The sequence below is a fragment of the Sturnira hondurensis genome, unplaced genomic scaffold (genome assembly GCF_014824575.4).
Source record: "Sturnira hondurensis isolate 20B ecotype Veracruz unplaced genomic scaffold, ASM1482457v3 Scaffold0012467, whole genome shotgun sequence".
Taxonomy (NCBI): domain Eukaryota; kingdom Metazoa; phylum Chordata; class Mammalia; order Chiroptera; family Phyllostomidae; genus Sturnira; species Sturnira hondurensis.
In genome coordinates, this window is record NW_028085098.1 from 1,557,605 (window position 1) to 1,578,123 (window position 20,519).

At 35.7% G+C, this 20,519-nt stretch overlaps 1 protein-coding gene across 2 annotated transcripts in view; it reads right to left on the reverse strand.

Annotated features, from left to right (window-relative positions):
* Positions 1 to 20,519, reverse strand: part of NDC80 (NDC80 kinetochore complex component) — a 43,330-nt gene that overhangs the window by 12,539 nt on the left and 10,272 nt on the right. For both annotated transcript variants that reach the window (XM_037060711.1, XM_037060712.1), the window contains exons 8-13: positions 19,329 to 19,422; positions 17,940 to 18,046; positions 17,071 to 17,215; positions 13,781 to 13,986; positions 8,001 to 8,153; positions 5,035 to 5,124 (exon numbers count right to left, since the gene is read on the reverse strand). In XM_037060711.1, the coding sequence (XP_036916606.1) occupies positions 5,035 to 5,124; positions 8,001 to 8,153; positions 13,781 to 13,986; positions 17,071 to 17,215; positions 17,940 to 18,046; positions 19,329 to 19,422 (795 nt within the window). The remainder of the gene's footprint in view (positions 1 to 5,034; positions 5,125 to 8,000; positions 8,154 to 13,780; positions 13,987 to 17,070; positions 17,216 to 17,939; positions 18,047 to 19,328; positions 19,423 to 20,519) is intronic.

Sequence of the window (20,519 nt, forward strand, 5' to 3'; positions counted from 1 at the left end):
GCTCTGAAAAAATATCTGAATAAATTTCAGTTGCTAATATTTAAACTTTACATTTATATTCATAAGTGTAATGGGTTTAATTTTCTTTTGCAGTGTCTTTATAAAGCTGTGGTATGAGGATTTTAAGACTTCATGAATGAAAAATTTTAAAGATTTGTGTTTATAATTCTACTACTTCATAACTCAAATAAATTCCCTCTACCTTTGTAGCATACAGATTCCTCATTCACATTTTCCTATTTTTTTTCTTAAATGATTTTGGCAATTATTTTCAAGTACTTTTCGGACTGATTAGTTTTGTTATTCTAATTTATTTATTTGTTTAAACTTTACTATTTCAAATTGGTATTTTACCTTATGCCATTTTAACTTGGTTAAACAGATTATCAAATTGAAAAAACAGTTTTTATATATGTATATATTTAGGGTATGCAACACAATGACTTGATATATGCATTTCTGTGAAATGATTAGTACATTAAATTTAATCAGGCCTGGCTGGTGTAGCTCAGTGGATTGAGTGCGGGCCTATGAATCAGACGATCGCGGTTCGATTCCCAGTCAGGGCACATGCCTGGGTTGCAGGCCAGTTCCCAGCAGGGGCCAGTTCCCAGCAACGGATGCACGAGAAGCAACCACACATTGATGTTTCTCTTCCTTTCTCCTTCCCTTCCCCTCTAAAGATAAAGAAATAAATTAATTAAAAAAAATTTTAATCGGGATCTCTCCTTTCTTTAAAAGTCTCCCCTACTTTGGCTTTTATAGTATATTCTTTTCTTTTGATTGTTCTCCAACTATTTTGTCTCCTTCCTTGATGTATTTTTCTCAGAATCTTCTTCATTTTCCAGTTCCCTCTCAAAGATTCAATCCTCTGCCACTTCCCCGTACACTTTTTCCCTATGAATATCATTCCCATATCCAACTATCACATATATGCCAAAGATCCTGATATCTGAAATTTTGGACTCAACCTCTCTTACGTTCTCAATCTGTTTCTTCAACTTCCTTTTGGATGACTATGTACCCAAAGTAGCAAGCTCAACATCTCTAGCACTGTCTTGGCCACCCCAACATTCATTTTTCTTCCTCTAGGGTGCCTACAGTATGAAAATTTAACTCACTGTTGATATTTCTTTCATTCTTAGGTTTTACAATCGTCCATTAAATGCTTGGGCTCTACCTTCTTAAAATTTCCTAAACCTGTACCCTTGCTTACACTTCCATTTCTACTATAATATGTTAACCTCTTAATGATCTTATTTTATTTATTTATTTAAAGATTTTATTTACTTATCTTTAGAGGGGAAGGGAAGGAGAGAGGGAGAGAAACATCAATGTATGGTTGCCTCTTGTGAGTCCCCTGCTGGGAACTGGCCTGCAACCCAGGCATGCGCCCTGACTGGGAATTGAATTGTGTTCCTTTGGTTCACAGGCCCACACTCAATCCACTGAGCTACACCAGCCAGTGCCCTCTTAACAATTTTAGTTGCTTCACCTGTAATTCACTTTTTTCAACGCTCAAATGATTTTGTAAAAATATAAATCTGATTAGCATAACTGCACATCAGTCTTTCCTCCAAATGGGGATTTATATTTCATATCAATTTCAGTTATCTTTATCTTTGGAACATTAACCTGCCCATAGTAGGCATCTCATAATCCCCACTCCTCTTCAGTTTTCCTTCCTATAGACTTTAAAAAGTTTCGGTGTAAATTTGAAAGATATTTTAGTCACAAGGTTTCTATTGCTTGCATTTCACATTTTGTTGAGTCTCTTGGTTTTTTGGTGCACATCACAACAGAAGTGAGAAAACACACTGAAGCAGGCTACAAGAAGAGTTCAACTTAGATACTCATCATGCCTACGAAGCATCTGTTAAAGCAGTCCTAATTCCTTATATTCTTTTCATATTGTAATACTACAGAAACTCCAAATTATAACAATATGTATCATGAAATTCCTCACTTATATGTTACAAATTTTTCATTTTTTTCAAGTGGAAGAATTCCTTCTAATACAAAGTCAGTCTTAACAGAATTGGTTAACATTAAAAAATACAAGGTTTACTTGCATTTATGAAACACCATAGATTTTATTTCCAGATGAGAAAAAAATAAACAAGTTTCTACTCTGAGAAAAGACAGGATTTCTTTTATACAGTAGTTCCCTTTTATCAGTGAGAGTAAGTTCTATGATCCCTAGTGGACACCTGATACCACGGATAGTAACGAACCCTATATACATTTGAACACAAGCACTGCAATATTACAGCAGTTAATCTGATAACTGAGATCACTACTAAGTGACTAAATAGGTGGGTAGTGTATAAAGTGTGAATAGGTTGTACAAGGGATGATTCACATCTTGGATAGGATTTCATTAAGCAACTCAGAAGAGCAAGTAATTTAAAACTTGTGAACTATGTCTGGAATTTTCCACGTAATATTTCTGGACTGCAGTCAACTATGGGTAACTAAAACTGTAGAGAGCAAAACTATGGAGGGTGGTGCTGGCAACTGTATCTTGAGATCTGTTAGCCATACAACAGTTCTTGGACAGCTGAATTAAGTAGGTTTTTCCTTTAATTGTTGAATGTCATAATAATACCTCTAGTTTATATTAAAGAGGCTTTTCTTTTTTTTAAAGTATACTTTATTATGCTATTACAGTTGTCTCATTTTTTTGCTCCCCTTTATTTCCTTTGAATCTGTACCTCCCCTCCCACCAGCATTCCCCACCCTTAGTTCATGCCCATGCATGAAAGTTCATGAAAGTTCTTTAGCTTCTCCATTTCCTACGCTATTCTTAACCTCCCCCTATTTTGTACCTATGCTTCTTATTCCCTGTACTTTCCCCCATTTTCTCCTACTCCCTCCCCACTGATAAACCTCCATTTGATCTCCATTTCTGTGATTCTTTTCCTGTCCTAGTTGACCTTTGCTTAGTTTGTTTTTGTCTTTTTAGGTTCAGTTGCTGATAGTTTTGAGTTTGTTGTCATTTTACTGTTCATATTTTTGGTCTTCTTTTTCTTAGGTAAGTCCCTTTAACATTTCATATAATAAAACCTTGGTGATGATGAACTCCTTTAACTTGACCTTATCTTGAAAACTCTTTTATCTGTCTTTCCATTCTAAGTGATAGCTTTTCTAGATAGAGTAATCTTACATGTAGGTCCTTGCTTTTCATGACTTTGAATACTTCTTTCCAGCCCCTTCTTGCCTGCAAGGTTTCCTTTGAGAAACCAGCTGACAGTCTCATGGAAACTCCTTTGTAGGTAATTGTCTCCTTTTCTCTCCCTGCTTTTAAGATTATCTCCCTATCTTTAATCTTGTATGTGATTATGATGTATCTTGGTGTGTGCTTCCTTGGGTCCAACTTCTTTGGGACTCTCTTACCTTCCTGGACTTCCTGGGAAGTCTATTTCCTTCACCAGAAAGGGGAAGTTCTCTTTCATTATGTTTTCGATTTCTTGTCCTTCCTCTTCTCCTCCTGGCATCCCTATCATTTGCATGTTGGAACATTCAAAGTTGTCCTGGAGGTTCTTAAGCCTCTTCTCATTTTTTTTGAATTCTTGTTTCTTCATTCTGTTCTGGTTGAATGTTTATTTCTTCCTTTTGGTCCAAATTATTGATTTGAGTCCTGGTTTCCTTCCCTTCACTGTTGTTTCCCTGTATATTTTTCTTTATTTCACTTTGAATAGTCTTTACTTTTTCTTCTATTTTGTGACTGTTGTCAGCCATTTCTGTGAGCATTCTGATTATAGTGTTTTTAACTCTGCATCTGATAGGTTGGCCATCTCTTCATTGCTTAGTTCTATTTCTGAAATTTTGACCTATTCTTTTATTTGGGCCACATTTCTTTGTCTCAGCATACCTGTTATGTTGCAAGGGGTGGAGCCTTAGGTATTTGCCAGGGCTGGGCAACTCACTTTACTGTGCTGTGGAGCTGTATGTGGGGGAGGGGTCAGAGAGGGAATAATGCCACCTGCTCAGCTCCCGCCTTGCTTTCAGTCATTTCCTCTGCTACCCACAAGCAAACTGGGCCCTTCTGGTGCGGATTCTTGGGTGGGTGGGTGTATATATGTTCTAGGACCCTGTGGGTCTCTCCAGCGAACCTTCCTGTGAGGCTTGGAGTTTCTCCTGCTGCCATAACCACCCCCCACCCTGCCCTGCACAGGTTTTTATAGTCAGAGGTTTCTGAGGCTTTCTGGACACCTGGGTTGCGCAATCTGTTCTCATTCCCCAGTTGTTCCTTCCAGTTTATCTGCATGCGGGACCACCTAGTCCTCCAGCCGCTGCCTTGCGGCATCCTCTCCACCCCTCCTACCAGTATAAACAAACACTTCTTCTTTAACTCCTTGGTTGTCAGACTTCCATACAGTTTGATTTTCTGGCAGTTGTTTTTTGTTTTTAAATTCGTTATTGTCCTTCTTTTGGTTGTGGGAGGATGCACAGTGTATCCAGTGCTTAAATTTTCTTAATCAACTCTAACAATGCTTAATCTAAAGGGTATTATATACAATAGTACTGTTCTCTTTCAGAAATATTGGTGTTGACAGAAACAGAAACTCTCTGCAAACTACTTTTGGAAACAGACTATCACAGATATTTAAATTTAAGTCTCCGTAAATTCTGTCCACAATGAAAAATTTGGTAAAAAGAAATTTCTTAACCTATCATAGCTAGTTAGCTTCTACCCCAAATGATACATACCTACTTTTAAGGTAGCCACTTTAAATTCCTTTAAGTATAAAAAGGATTGTTATTAAAATATCTCATAGTAGAGGAGGAAATTCTCTGTTAAAAACAAAGGGAAATTTACTCAGTTACATATATCCCTTCATTATCAATGATGTGTGAAGTCTAGGATGTTTAAGTTACTTCAAATGTTTCTGGGTCAAGGATATACCCAACTCTCATTTTAAATATTTTATTAAGAATTAATTCCTTAGTAAATTAGAAACCACAAACCACATATAATTTGAAGTTAAAAAGTATTATTTTTGCTTTTAATGGCTATGTTTTATTACTTACTTGTTCCAGAGTATCATCTAATCCCATTTTTTTATTTAGAGCTTTATTACTTTCTTCTTCAGTTTGGTTCAGGAGTTCCTTGAGTGGTACCTACAAAATACAGAGAAATGTGGGTTACATATGACATACATAATTACAAATTTTCTCTCATGAAGCAGCTACATAATGTGATAGGAGGAACCACTTTTGGAGGACAAAAGTAAATCTGTGATAGTTTGAATCTAAATTAACATCATTAATTTAAGGGAGAGAAATAATGGGGGAAAAGAGGGAAGGGTTGTCAGGGAACGTGTATAAAGGACACAGAGACAAAGCCAAAGGGGGCAGGATCAAGGGTGGGAGGTGGGAGGTGGGCGTGGGTGGGGCAGGGGGAGGACTGGGGAGGGAAAATGGAGACAACTGTCCTTAAACATTAATAAAACTATTTTAAATGTAATTTTTATAACTATAGAAGGTACCCTGCTTTNAGTAAATCTGTGATAGTTTGAATCTAAATTAACATCATTAATTTAAGGGAGAGAAATAATGGGGGAAAAGAGGGAAGGGTTGTCAGGGAACGTGTATAAAGGACACAGAGACAAAGCCAAAGGGGGCAGGATCAAGGGTGGGAGGTGGGAGGTGGGGGTGGGTGGGGCAGGGGGAGGACTGGGGAGGGAAAATGGAGACAACTGCCCTTAAACATTAATAAAACTATTTTAAATGTAATTTTTATAACTATAGAATGTACCCTGCTTTTGAATACATGCAAAATTCTAGATTTATCTATTGTGAAAATCCACTGTTATTATTTAAATATTTTATAAATATGTGTAGTTTAATGCAGTCTCAAAAAGAATTTATGTTTTATGCTATATATGCACAATTTTCTCTTAATCTTTTTCAGCTGTTTAGTCTTAAAATTATCTGCTTGTACTTCATTTCTTTTCTTTGTTGCCATTCATTGTAACTCTATCGTAATAAAAGACTAGAGCAGGGATTGGTTGAATAAGCCAAACAACAGAGGACTCTGAGGCTGCGTAAGAAATGAGGAAACACACTACTGTAGAGATCACTGGGGCAGACTATTGTGTGACTAAAGCAAGGTGGGTGTCCAGGATAGGTAAATGTTTTACCAGTTTATTTAAACAAGGATATAACTCAGGCACATAGAGCAAGGTATTTGGGAAGGGGCATGGAGCTTTCATGTTCCCTGAGCTTTGCCATTTTCCCTGTATCTCCACATACTCACCAGCCTACAAGCTTACTTGCTTGTATTTCTTATGTTTTTATGCTATCTTCTGGTTCTGTTTTAACACAGAAGTTCACTGCTTCTCATTATTAGTGCTTTTTTAAAATTATGGTAAAACTTACACATTAAAAAGGTTAAACTGAAATAATTAAGGTAAAATAAATTTAACATAAAATTAACTTTCAAAGTGTATATCCAGAGGCATTTAGTAATTCACAATGTTGTATAACCATCACCTCTAGTTCAAAAACAGTTTCATCACTCCAAAAGAAAGCCCTATAAGTTACTATGTTTTCAGTAGACCTTCTGAAGTTATTAGTGAGTTTTAATTTGGGATGCTGTGTTCGAAAGATGTAATGTCCTCTAACTTTTTCCCAAATACTACTTATAACAGTTGGCATGGTACCTTCTTCATGCTCTTTCTCCTTTTATTCTTCTATTATTATGTAATACAATTTCCAGAGATAAATGAAAAATGTTACCTTCTTTTCTGAGCATATGTATTTTTTATGTAATGGGGAAACTTTTCTACAGTGATTTGATTCAGGTAATTATTTTCTTACACTAGTCAGGTCAAGCTACTCAAAAAAATAGTGAGTAAATTCTCCTCCTGGCTGGTTACCTATTTGCCCATTTATCTAGCAATTATTTAAGAAACAATTCAGTAAAAGACTAAATGTTTACCGGGTACATTTTTTTGGATAGAAAGTGAGTCTAGATTTATTTAATCAAAGTCATCAATTTATTTAATCAATTGGTTGATAAACCAATAGACTGTTATCTCTAGGAAGGTAGGAGTTATGTCTTTCTGGGTATTTTATTTCTGGCACCTAGCTAAGATAGAACATATGTCCTAAATTTATTAAAGAAAGAAATAATTCTTTTTTTAAAAAATATTTTATTTATTTATCTTTAGAGGGGAAGGGAAGGAGAGAGGAAGAGAAACATCAATGTATGGTTGCGTCTTGTGCATCCCCTGCTGGGAACTGGCCCCTGCCGGGAAATAGCCTGCAACCCAGGCATGTGCCCTCACTGGGCATCGAACCGCGATTGTCTGGTTCACAGGCCCACGCTCAATCCACTGAGCCAGGGCTAGAAAGAAATAATTCTTAAAAGAAAAATGCAAAACTTTAGAATTGACCTTTTAGTATAAAAAATTAAGTATTTTAAAAACCAGTATTTTTGGAGGGCTATGAAAATACTGAAATTTGTGAGACATTGCAATAGAAAAATTTAAAAATTTTCTTCCCCAAATTATATGCTTGGTCATATTTAATTAGGTGCAGATTTCTCATCAGTGATTGAAGCCACTTAATACTCTATTATATTTCATGTTTTCACATGTGTCTTTGTGCCCGACACTCTTTCTCAAAGACCACCCCCTTAAGTCTTTCAAGGTTCTTTGCAGGTGTGCCACCTCTGTAGATGCTTTTCTCTCAATTCTGTGAAGAACTGATTTTGTTACCACACCTTATAAAGACTTCTAATAAAGCACAATTCCCCCCTGGATAATTAAATAGATAAAATAGGCAGAGAGGAAGAAAAGACATAATTCTAAGAGAAAGGAACAATAGAGAGAAAATTTCTACTACCAAGAAGATGAAAACTTTCAGTGATTTATTTCTGTTTAGTTCTGCATAATAGACATGTTGAAGTTTTTAAACTTTTAATTATGGGCACATGAACCACACATCAATCATATAATTTGAAAACCTTTGAAGTACTCATGATTACTTACATAAACTTGAGCTCTGTATTTGACAAGGCAGTTGGCACCAGCTTCAGGATTAAACTTAATTTCAAAGTCATAACCTTTGGAATTCTCAGCACCCTTAGGTATAAGTTTTAATTTTCTAGCCAACTTGTGATACTCTGTTAATTGTGTTTCAATCTATAAGAAGAGAAGACAAAAAGAAATGTTTAAAAAAAATCAAACAGCCCCATTATGGTTTACAATCAGCATTTCTGTAATTTTACACAAAATTATATTATCTGTACTTTTAGCAGGTTAATATAGTATTTTTTAGTTGTAAGAGTGGCAGTTTTAAAACACAAAGAATAAAAGACTTTATTCATATAAATTTGTAGGATAATCATAAGATTATAATTAGTAAGCAATATACTATTGTTATTACATTTATCTGACAAGTAGTTTGGAAATAGAGTAATATTTAAGTATTAACAAAAATTCACACCCTTTCCTTTAAAAATAACTTCAGAACCAATAAGCAGCACAAACATTAAGAAAAAATATGAAGCAAACCAAACTGAGGTACATACATTATAGTCAAACTACAGAAAACCAAAAATAGTATCTTGCCAATATTTTAAGGATTTTCATTTCTGTGACATATATTTGTTCATCACTACTACTTGAATATAAGCTCCACAGAAGCGAATGAATTCCCAGCTTTTAGATTAGTGCTTGGTAAACAGTAGACAGTTAATATTTCATTAAAGAAATAAGCCCTGGCTGGTGTAGCTCAGTGGATTGAGCGCGGGCCTGCGAACCAAAGGATAGCGGTACGATTCCCAGTCAGGGCACATGCCTGGGTTGCAGGCCAGTTCCCAGCAGGGGACACATGAGAGGCAACCATACATTTGATGTTTCTCTCCCTCTCTCCTTCCCTTCCCCTCTAAAGATAAATAAATTAAAATTAAAAAAAAAAAGAAATAATTCTGTAGAGTCCAGGCAATTTGTTTTCATCTTGCTTCTTCCATTTAATACATACTTGGTTTCTCATTAATGTTACCCATTTATAAAAATGAATACTTTGAGTGAAAGAATGTAATGGCAAAACTACCCATTGGAAGGAACTTGCTTAAATAATTTGCCATTTCTAAAAATTTATTAACTCTACTTATTTACCGAATTTAAGATTTCTTCTTAATGAATCAGGAAATCATCTCAACTATTACAATTTTTATATCATAGTTTTCCAAGGACTACTAAGATTTTTAGGTGTTAGGGGTAGTTTCTTCTGTTGTTTTCTAGCATTTATCTAATGAAAACACCTTTTACAAGTCCATATACTGTATCATGCCTAAACGCAGGGAGAGCAAATATGTGGTACATGTGTGTCTACTTTCTCTTCCCCACAACCAATTCAGTGAAAAGTGATCCCATGTTTCCTGATGAGTCTAGATGCACTCTTGATATGTATCTCAACAAAGAGCCCAGAAGGCTACCGCCAGTCAAAAGTGGCATACAGAAGAAAAATTAGCTCAGGAAAAAAAAAGATGAATGAAATATGTGTACTGAATTTTTGCATTCTGCCACCATTCTATACTGTCTTTCTTATCAACTACCCAAGGGCTTTGTTCGTAGTATCCATGGATCTACCCTGGTTCCTCATCAGACCATTGCTTACCTACTTCCCAGATAACTTTTTTCTTTCAACCTGGTTCTCCAAATTAAAAGTAGCATTCTTTTCAGTACAGCTAGTTTAGCTATTAAAATAAACTCAAGAGTTTACCTAGTCCAAAGATTCCTAATTTCTCTTTCCCCACACAGTACTCAAGAGATAAAATATGCTCATTAATAACTGTTGAAGTAACTCATTCCAGATTCACCAATCTAGTCTAACCAAACTTCATTTTATAAATGAGGAAACTAAAGCTATGAGAGATTAGATGACACACTGAGGTGACACAGGCATGAGGTGGCAACTCCAGGGTGAAAACATAGGCTTACCAAATTCTAGGTTCAAAAACTTTAGGGATCACCACCACAGGCTATTTCTTTTAAAATGCTTATTTTTCTCCTTAATACATGAAGGCAGAGATTAACCTAGAGAGTTTGGAGGATGAGGGAGTAGAGAAGATTAAGGCTAAAAAAGGAGATAATGCTTATTTCTCATACTAAACTGTCTATTCCATATTAAGAATTACATATGTAAGTATTAAAATACAGATTTTTTAAATAATACAACTATTAAGAAACCTTCTGTACTACATCTATAATGTACTTTATAATGTGACCAGGATGAAAAAGCAGTATTGCCCCCTTAGACAAACATAAGTGCATTTGAGTTACTTTCTCATTTTAACAATGGTGATAGATATAAGAAAAATTATACTAAAGAGAGAACTGGAAGTAATAAAGTAAACGCCATTATTTTTGGACCAAAAGATAGACACCCATTTTTTATTAGTGATATTTAAATTTTAGAACTACACCTACCAGTAAAAACATGAAAACTAAAAATACTGCCCTGACTGATATAGCTCAGGGGGTTGGGCATTGTCCTGCAAACCGAAAGGTCACCAGTTCGATTCCCAGTCAGGGCATATGTCTGGGTTGTGGGCCAAGTTCTTAGTTGGGAGCATGTGATAGACAACTGATCTATGTTTCTCTAGCACATGGATGGTTCTCTCCCTCCCTTCCCCTCTCTCTAAAAATAAATCTTAAAAAACCAACCAAACAAACAAACAAAAAAACCCAGAAGCCTGAAAACACTAGTATAAAAAACTTCAAATTAGAGGACTTCCACCAAGATGGAGGTGTAGGAAGAAACACTGTGCCTTCTCCCACAACCAAGTTTAAAGACAACAAAATTTTAGTAAACAAAAACACAGCCAAAACACAGAAAATTGAACTATACGGAAGTCCGACAACAACAAACCATTCAGCCAGACCAGTAAGAGGGGCGGAGCCAGCAGCAGAGCAGGGTCAGGCAGGAAGGATACCCGACCCAGCTGATTTCTCAAGAGATTTTACAGGCAAGAAGAGGCTGGAAAAAAGTATTCCAAGTCATGAAATCCAAAGACCTACAGCCAAGATTGCTTTATCCAGCAAAACTTTCATTTAGAATGGAAGGACAGATAAAGTGCTTCTCAGATAAGGTCAAGTTCAAGGAGTTCATCATCACCAAGCCCTTATTATATGATATGTTAAAGGGAGTTATCTAAGAAAAAAAAGATAAGAAATATGAACAGTGAAAGGACAGCAAACTCACAATTGTTAATAACCACACCTAAAACAAAAGCAAACTAAGAGGACAGCTAGATCAGGAGCGGAAGCATAGAAATGAAGATCACATGGAGGGTTAGCTACAGGGGAGTGGGAGGAGGAGAAGGCGGGAGAAGGTACAGAAAAGAAGTAGCATAGACGGTAGGTAGAAAATAGGTAGGGGGGAGGGCAAGAATAGTATGGGAAATATAGAATCTAAAGAACTTGAGATACATGGACATAAACTAAAGGGGGGAATGGTGGGGGAGGGGGTGTGCAGGGTGGAGGGGAATGAAAGGGGGAATAGAACAACTGAAATGGCATAATCAATGAAATATATTTTAAAAAATTAAAAAAATAGAAAACTTCAAAAACTCAAGTCTGGAACTGTTAAAAGTAGAGGCTTTTAAAAGACATGCTTTCTTTTCCTTTCTTAAAAAATGTTTTTATATAAGTTTTCTTAGGAATGCAAATAGTATATATATAGCAGAAAAGATTGCTGACAGATGTCTCTAAACAACCTGTTAATTTAGTATATTATTTTAGAATACATTGGTGTCATACCCTATGTTACATGTAAAAAAGCAAGGCAGAAGTATAGAACATTTATAAGTCTGCCAACAATAATAAGGATAAATTTTGCCTAGAAATTCATATGGTAAATCCACTTTCTCAACAATGTTGGCTAAAATAATAAATGTACTATCTATAGGACTAAAAAGTCAAATAATTTGTTTTTGATGGAAATCACTAATGACCACTATTAGTGAATCCGACAGAAACTTCTGAATCTTCTTATTGCATCTGACAATGCTAAGTCATTTCTATTCTTTTGACCTCTCTGGATAGTCCTTAGTTTCCTTTTAGGCCTCTCTTAAAGAACCTTAACCTACTCCAAGTTATGTTCCCAGAGTTCTATTTTCCTATGTAGTCTTCCTTGGTAAATTCATCTACGCACCATAGCTTCAATCACATTAATGGACACTGATTTTTATCAAACCTACATTACAGAGCAAGATGGTCCAGATTCGTATAACAATAGCCTACCAGATATTTTCACTTGGATGCCCAACGAAGTCAACGGATCCAGCACACTCTCTCCACTCCTGACTAGCGACTTCTCTTTTATTCCAGGGTGAGTGGTACTACTGCTTGCTCAACCATCCAAGCCAGACACTGACACTGCTTCGGCTGTGTCTCATCAGGCCTTTTAATCTACCTCCTAAAGTAGTCAGAATCTACCCACTTTGAATCTCCACTACCATTATCCAAATTCATCTTGTAATTTCTCACAATATTTCTCCCTGTATCTGCCTTCCAGCATCCCCCCCCCCCACCTTAGTTCATATCCATGGTTAGTACATACAAGTTCTTTGACTTCTCCAGATTATTTGACTTTTTTTCTACCTTCCAATCCACTTTTCACATGACCAAAACTGAGATTTTTCTGAAATGTGATCCTATCTGTTTAAAAATTTTAAGGACTTTAGAGTTTTTCAGGATAAAGTCCAAACATGAAAAGAATCTTCACTGCCTGTTCCATGCTCATCTCTTGAGTCTTATTTGTTGCTGTGTCCCCATCCCTTGCAATTAAACAACAGCCATATGAAATGCTTAGGATACCAGAGTGCATCACGCTATTTTCTGAGTGTTCCCATATAGTCTTTGCAGACTGTCCCCTACCCTTGTCATACTAACTCTTCCTTACATTTCTCAATTAGGTTCAGGTATTATCTCTTTAATGAAGACTTTCTAAAAACTAACATAGCCACTCTGGCTGTTGTGGCTCAGTTGGGTGGAGCATCGTCCTGTGCACTGAAAGGCTGCGGGTTCAATCGCTTGTCAGGGCACATATCTACGTTGTGGGTTTGATCCCCGGTTGGGGATCCTACAACAAGAGGCAGCCAAAAGTTTTTGTCCTTTGTTTTTCTCCCCTTCCTCTCTCTCTGAAAACAATGAAAGAAGAAATGTACTTGGGTAAGGATTAAAAAAAACAAAACAAAAACAACCCCCACCCCCACCACATCCATCTCTCTACACAGTACACACTAAATCTGGGTTAGGTATACTATATGCTTCCTAGGTACTGAATGTAAATCCTAATACAGGCCTAATCTCATGGTAGAAAAATATCTACTACAATATGTTAGAAGTTTCTTGAGGGGAGAATACATATCTTTTTGTTTTTATTTCCTCCATGCCCAGGATGATAACTTATACACAGCAGATGTTAAATAAATGTTTCAGTAGTGAATAGGTAAATTAAGAGGTGATTTGTTATCTTCTGGAATAAAAGGCATGGGACTTATAAAAATTATTCTCATGGCCTGAGAAAGTTGCTTATTTTTCAGTTCACTGTTTGAAAATAAAGAGTATTTTAAATTTGACTAAGAGAAACTAGGATGTTACTGAATTGACATAAAGGGATGAGTGAGTGTGTTTCAGTAAAATGTCAAAGCTAAAAATTTTACCTCTTTAGCTAACTTATTCTACTCTCAGTTCTTAACTAGGACAGATTTTTACCCAGGTCTGCTCTGGTGAGCTGCCACTTTGGAAATATGACATACCGCCTCTTTGCCTCTGGCATATTTTAGCTCCTCATTCCACAACTGCTGTTGCTCATCCTCCAGGTCCTTGGTTAGCTTATTAATTGTCTGCTGCAATTCATTTCTTTCATGATTTATTCTCTCAATATCTGCAACTGAGTACTTCTGGTTGTCAACAATATTCTGCAGTCGAACATTCTCCTGTTTCATTGTTTCACATTCGAGTTCTACATTGAGAAAAAAACAAATTTGTTAAATTCTTATGATTCCTAGAAAGAAATCATGCTATTATTTAATACACTCAATTAAGGTGTCTAAATTTTCAAGTTATACAGATGTATGATTTTTTCGATAATTCTGTTTGATCCTACTTTGTTGATAACATTCTTGAAAGATGACAAAGTTTTCCATGAACCTTATTTCCCTATTGCCATACTATGGTTTTCAGAAAGTGCTACATAAAAAAATATTCCCCCACGCATGATTACGATTAAGAAGCACTACACTTAAAGGGACAGTCTGTCAATGTTCAGTTCAAATGCTTTTAATACCTCACAATTTTCTGCAATAAGCTAGAAAACTCACAAATTTTTCACATAAAAATATTTGTATTGAAATATATCAGTTGTTAATTTTATTATATTTCAGTGGTTTTATCAGATAAAGTAACCACGGTGATTAAGCTCTTACTTTGTTTATTTACTAAAATCTGTAATCAAGAATGACTATATTGTACCAAGAAAATACGGAACAGCAAATTGTTATGCAAATAGGAAGAAAAGTTATAAAATGTAAAATATTCTGGGTTATATAGCATAGTGTTTTCTAACCTTCTGTGACTATTGCTTATAAAGAATATGGCAGCATTTTTGAGCAGGCTGGGACAAATGGGTGAAGATGCTCATGACCCAAGGGTCCAAGAGAAATCATACTGAGGGCCAACAGGATCCAGATCTTGGCTTTGTTACAGTCTATTTATAGCACTGCTGTTGGAAAGCACTGCACCTGAACTCCACAAATAATCTAAAACATATGATAGCTGTACAGTTTAAATATGTCTCATTCACTTTTGGACATGAATGGCTTTAGATAATTAAGAAAGTTAAAATACCCAGAATAAAATAGTCTTAGATTAAGAGTTATCAAATTATTATCTCAAATTAAATCACTCTAGGATGGCAAATGATTGCTGAACTGCTTCTCTCTTATTTAGTTTACAATTATTGGAAAAGAATTCTTAACACAAAAAATAGGAAGTAGGAAAATTCTCAATTAAATACCAATAAAGAAGATCAAGTATTAATATTATAAAGTATTGACTTAATTGCATGACAAACATTGCTATAGTAAGAAATTAGTCTATGATTCCTTGTTGATGGAGAACAAATACTAGGGACCAAGTATAAACAAACTATTCAAAGAGTTGGTTTAGAGCAAATCTAATATTATATACAATCAAAGATTTTTTTGGGGAAAAATGATTTAGCCAATACCCTCAATAATTATTGTCCTTGACACATGGCCAATATTCTACAGGGTAGGAGTTAAATAAGGAGGACAGCTAAGCTGGGAGGTGAGGAGGTTAGGGGCTGGAGGAACTGAGCAAAAAGGAAAAAAGACTCATGGACATGGACATGGACAACAGTGCGGGGCAGGAGAAGGAGGATAAAGGGGGGACTAAATGGTAATGGAAAAAATACAATAAAACAAAAGAAACCAAAAAGAGTTAAATCGAATATCCTAAGCACAATCTACACAACTCCTATGTGGGACAGAGAGAGCCTGTAAAAATCCAAAAAAGAATAAAATCAAAGCAGGCAAAGCCCTGCTTTGTAGGTCCACAGTTATTTATTTTGTAACTGCTGTCCAGTGGCCCTGCGATTGTAGATACCTTTCTTTGCTCTCCTCTGGCACTAGAGAGTTTATGAAAACACGATTAGAAATGCACAGGCTATAAACAAGCTTTCTGTAGTTGGGCTCCTGCTTCATAAGGATTGTAGTACTTGCATCTTTTTGTTGTGTTTTCTGTCAGCTTAAGCTGCGGAGTATAAGATAGTGATGGAAGATAAGAGAATTACGGTACACTGAGGTTAGCGATAGTTTAAGAATCTAGCTATTAACTGGAAGGTAAAATAGAACATGCATTTATTTGTAGGCAGCATATGTTCTTAGGTTAGATCTCTCCTGGCTTCAAAAAGCCATGTTAGAAAAAAAAAAAAAAAGAAAGAAAATGGAGAAGTCAAAGAACTTGTATGTACTACCCATAGATATGAACTAAGGTGGGGGAGGGGATGCTGGAAGGCAGATACAGGGCGAAGGGGAATAAAGGAAAGGAGAAAAGAAGAAAAAAATTAAATTTAAAATACTTCTTGAACCTAATACAAAATAATATTGAATGTAAACTGTAATTGAAAAATATAATTGAAAAAAATTAAATACACTTTCTTAAAAAAAAAGCCATGTTAGAAGGCATAGTAGCATGAACAATGGCCAGCCAAAGATATGAAGCCCTAATCCCTGGAGTGTGTAAACATTACCTTCTTTGGAAAAGGGGAGTAATTTATTTATTTATTTATTTATCTTTAGAGGGGAAGGAGAAAGGGAGAGAAACATCAATGTATGGTTGCCTTTTGTGCATCCCCTGCTGGGAGTTGGCCTGCAGGGAACTGGACTACAACCCAGGCATGTGCCCTGACTGGGAATCGAACCGCGATCCTCTGGTTCGCAGGCCCGCGCTCAATCCACTGAGCTACACCAGCCAGGGCTTGGAAAAGGGGAGTTTTTGCAGATGTGATTAAGTTTAGTATTTTGAGATGAGATAACCCTGGGTTATCTATATGGTCCCTAAATGTTATCAAAAATTTCCTTAAGGATAGAGGCAAAGAGAAACTAACACAGACCTAGAGGCAGACAGACACACAGAGAGGGCAGTGTGAGAATGGAGGCAGAGATTGCAGTGACAGGGCCGCACTGGAATGCTACCGGACAACAGAAGCTGGAAGAGGCAAGGAATGGATTCCCCTCCATGGTCCTTGGAGCAAGTTGGTCCTGCTGGATTTTGAACTTCTAGTCTTTAAAACTGTGGATGACTAAATTTCTGTTGTTTTCAGCTACCAAGTTCACGGTAATTTGTTATAGCAGCCTCAAACAACTAATACCGAAAGCACTGAAAACTTGGTAGCCTATTAGATATTTTCCATTAAAGGAAAAAAGATAATGGATGATGAAGGTGTCTTTTTCTATATGTGATAAATCCCACTCAAGTCCCCTTCCCAGTCTGAATAACCTCTTTTAGCATTAGTTGTGCTTACCTATTCTAGAAATATCTTCCTCGAGACCATTCAATTTCTGGTCAAGAATTGCTGAATGAGACTCCAAATTGCTCATGTATGCCTGATATTTTTGAACATCTGCTTGTAAGGATGCTTTCAATTTTCTCAATGTCTCTAAACGATTCTTTAAAAGGAAAGAATATTAAATTAGTTATTATCAATAGTAATTCCATACTTTACTTGAAAGTAAAACAATATTACTTAAATTCATCTTAGAGAAAGGTAAATAAGAGTTTCTCTTTCATTTTTAGAGGGAGTCAGGGGACTTTGCTGTTATTACGTAATTAAGAAGATGTACTTTTTATGAAGTCAGTTTGGGATAGAAAACGTCAAGAGCCAGAGCGAAAAAGCACAAACATTTAAAATCTGATATTTTACAGAACAGTTCAGGTGCTTCAATAATACACAAAATAGGTATCTGAATACTATCATTTAGCATTTAGAAAGTCCCTAGAACACATCATACATAATATATACCCTTTTATTACCATTTTTTTCCACTGTAAAACTCAGGGCTCTTGTAAATAATACTCCCTAGAGGTGTATAACATAGGGACCTGCTTCAATATCCTTTCGGTCTTATGTAAATAGGTAAGACTCTTTCATCATATTGTGATCATCATTAGTCCAATACTGATAGACCACAAGGGAAAACAAAGCCCCAGAGACACCAAACATGTTTTCACTGGGAGTTCTGTCCTACAAAAAAATATCCTACTTTTAACAAATTTATTTTGTTAATATATTTCTTAAAAAATTTTAATAGCTGGTATTCAGTAAGGAGACCCAATGGTCCAAAAGAGGTAAGTAAATGTATAAGCTTATTGAAGATAAGCACGTTAACTAACCGGTTCTTTTTCTCTCTCTTGTTCCAATCTTGCAATCTGTTCATTCAGCGCTTTGTTTTTTGCTGCTAATGATTCGAGCTTGAAAGCATCCACATTAAATAAATCCTCTGGAGACAAAACCCAAAAACTTTGTAAGATCTCAAATCTGTCTGGGACATTGTTCCCCAGGTTTTTCCCATTGCTCTCTCATTTCCTTTTGGTCTCTGGCAAAATGCTGTCAGTGAAGGACATCCACCCTCTCTAAAATAGGCAATGGGTCTCCTTTCTCCACTCCACTCTCTACTTCCTTGTCCTGCTTTATTTTTCTGCATAGCACTTAGCACCATGGACTTACAGTTGTTCATCTGATTATTGTCTCTATAAGAATATTTGATTATTGTCTCTATAAGAATATAAGCTCATAGGGCAAGAATTTTTATCACTCATTCATTACTGTATCCTCAGCACCTAAATGGTGGCTGGCATAGAATAGATATAGAATAAATGAATACAAGTTATGATTAACTAATTTTAAAAAGAAATACCAAAGGACTTAATAGATGCTTTTTGTATTAGATCACTATGAATTTTCCTTTTTTAAAACATCATTCACCTTGCTCCCTTTCTCATGTGGACAAGCTGAAATTACCCTGGTCACTCTTCAGGAAGGTGCATCCCATGGGAACATAAAGGGAACTTTCATTTTTTCTGCTAATAGTGGCAAGGCAATATTCTCCTGTTTTGATTAATTTTATTGTCTTTGGAGAAAGAACTATACGCAAATGGATCCATTTTACCTACCACTCTGGCATTTTATATACGAGGCTATTTCAATAAAAGAGACAAAAAATGGAAAATTATAGCTCTGGAACATTTTAGAGTTAGCCAGTAAGTACTAAATGTCACTACATTATAGCTGAGTTGGAACATTTTTCTTTGGAAATATAATGGTTAACTTTCTGTCACAAATTTTGAAGGCGACCTTAGGTCTTCTAACTAATTGGTGTTTTAATCCTCAAACAGTAAAAAGGGTACCACGGAAATTTTATCCTTCAAGGTGAATAACACTTGCTGATTATCTTCTGTGCTCCTGGTAGTATATTTCAACTTTATGTATGACCATCTAATCTCACAAAACTTTGGTAACTACTTGTTAAGGTCATATAGCCAGTAAGGGACAATGCCTCAGGTCTGACTCCAACACCAGTAATCTTTTTGCTCAATTTTTACTTCTCTTCACAAAAAAACAAAACAAAACAAAAAACCCAATGAAAATAGAAATCAGTAAGCAGCCAAATGAATTTAAAGTGAGCAGCTTGTATAAACACTGGGTATGGTAAGCCAAGCTACGACTCCATGGCCTGAGTTAAATAAATGACCAAAGTAAACACTAGAAATGAGAACACTTACTCAGCTTTGACTGCAACTCTGTGTTCATCTCCTCAAAGCTGTCGGCACCAGTCATGAAACTCTCATAGCATTTTATGGTGTAGTCCAAAAACAACTGATTGGGTTAAGCAGATTTAAAAACAAAGCCATGATTCTCTATTCAATTTGTTTCACCTTTCTAAATGGAACTTTAAATTTGAATTTTAAAAAAAGGTCCAGAATACTAAGTAGCTATATGAACTCCTATAAGTAAGACACAAACATGGGGTATATCATTAATTATGATGCACAAATCTAGCTGCTACTTCTAATACTGAGGATGAAAAAAAACAAAACTTAAATTTGGATAAGGGTGATATTTAATGAACAGTAAAAAGAACTCCATACCTTCAGAATGTGAGATGGTCACACAAGGAAGCTTATTAATTCATAACAAAATTTACAATTCAACAGAAAATGCACAAACTTGTTTATATTTAGGGATAATCTACTTTATTAAAAAATGAAATGCATCACTAATCATGTAAGTCCAATTAAACTCTGGAGGCCTAGTTGTGAAAGCCAGAAATTACTGTATTTTGCTGTGTATAATGCACTCCCACATTATAGGTGGTATTATACCCATGGCACGCAATCATTACACCAATGTATAAGACAAATTCCTTATTTTTCCCTCAAAAATATGGGCAAAAAGTGCATATTATACATGGGAAAATACTGTAATTAATAAAGGCTATAATTTCATTGTGACTTCGGACTAAAAAATGACATGATTAGTAGAGCTCTAAGCGGTAGAATACTATTATTGTTAACATTTATCTAGGAGAAAGTAACACTATATTTTGCAGTTTTAAGTTGTTTTGGTCATGGAGAATGCATACTTTGTTAGGAGATAAGGATGGCTGGTCAGAGTTTTTCCATAGCCTAGACAAAGTAAGCATCCCTTAAGACAAATCAATTCCCTTTGCACTGACGTAGTCAGTGTCTTACTAAGCAACCTTCTTATTACTTGGTTGATATGAAAGGAGTATTCTCAATAGGCAGTATACATATTCCTGCAACTAAACAAGTGAATCACTGATGGTAAATTAATACATTTTCATTTTACACCTGATAAGTCTCTTGTGACTTCAATGAGAAGGAATCAATTTTCTTAAGCTCAGTCAAATTTGATTTTTACAGATTAAAGAAACAACAAAGGGTTTCTGGATC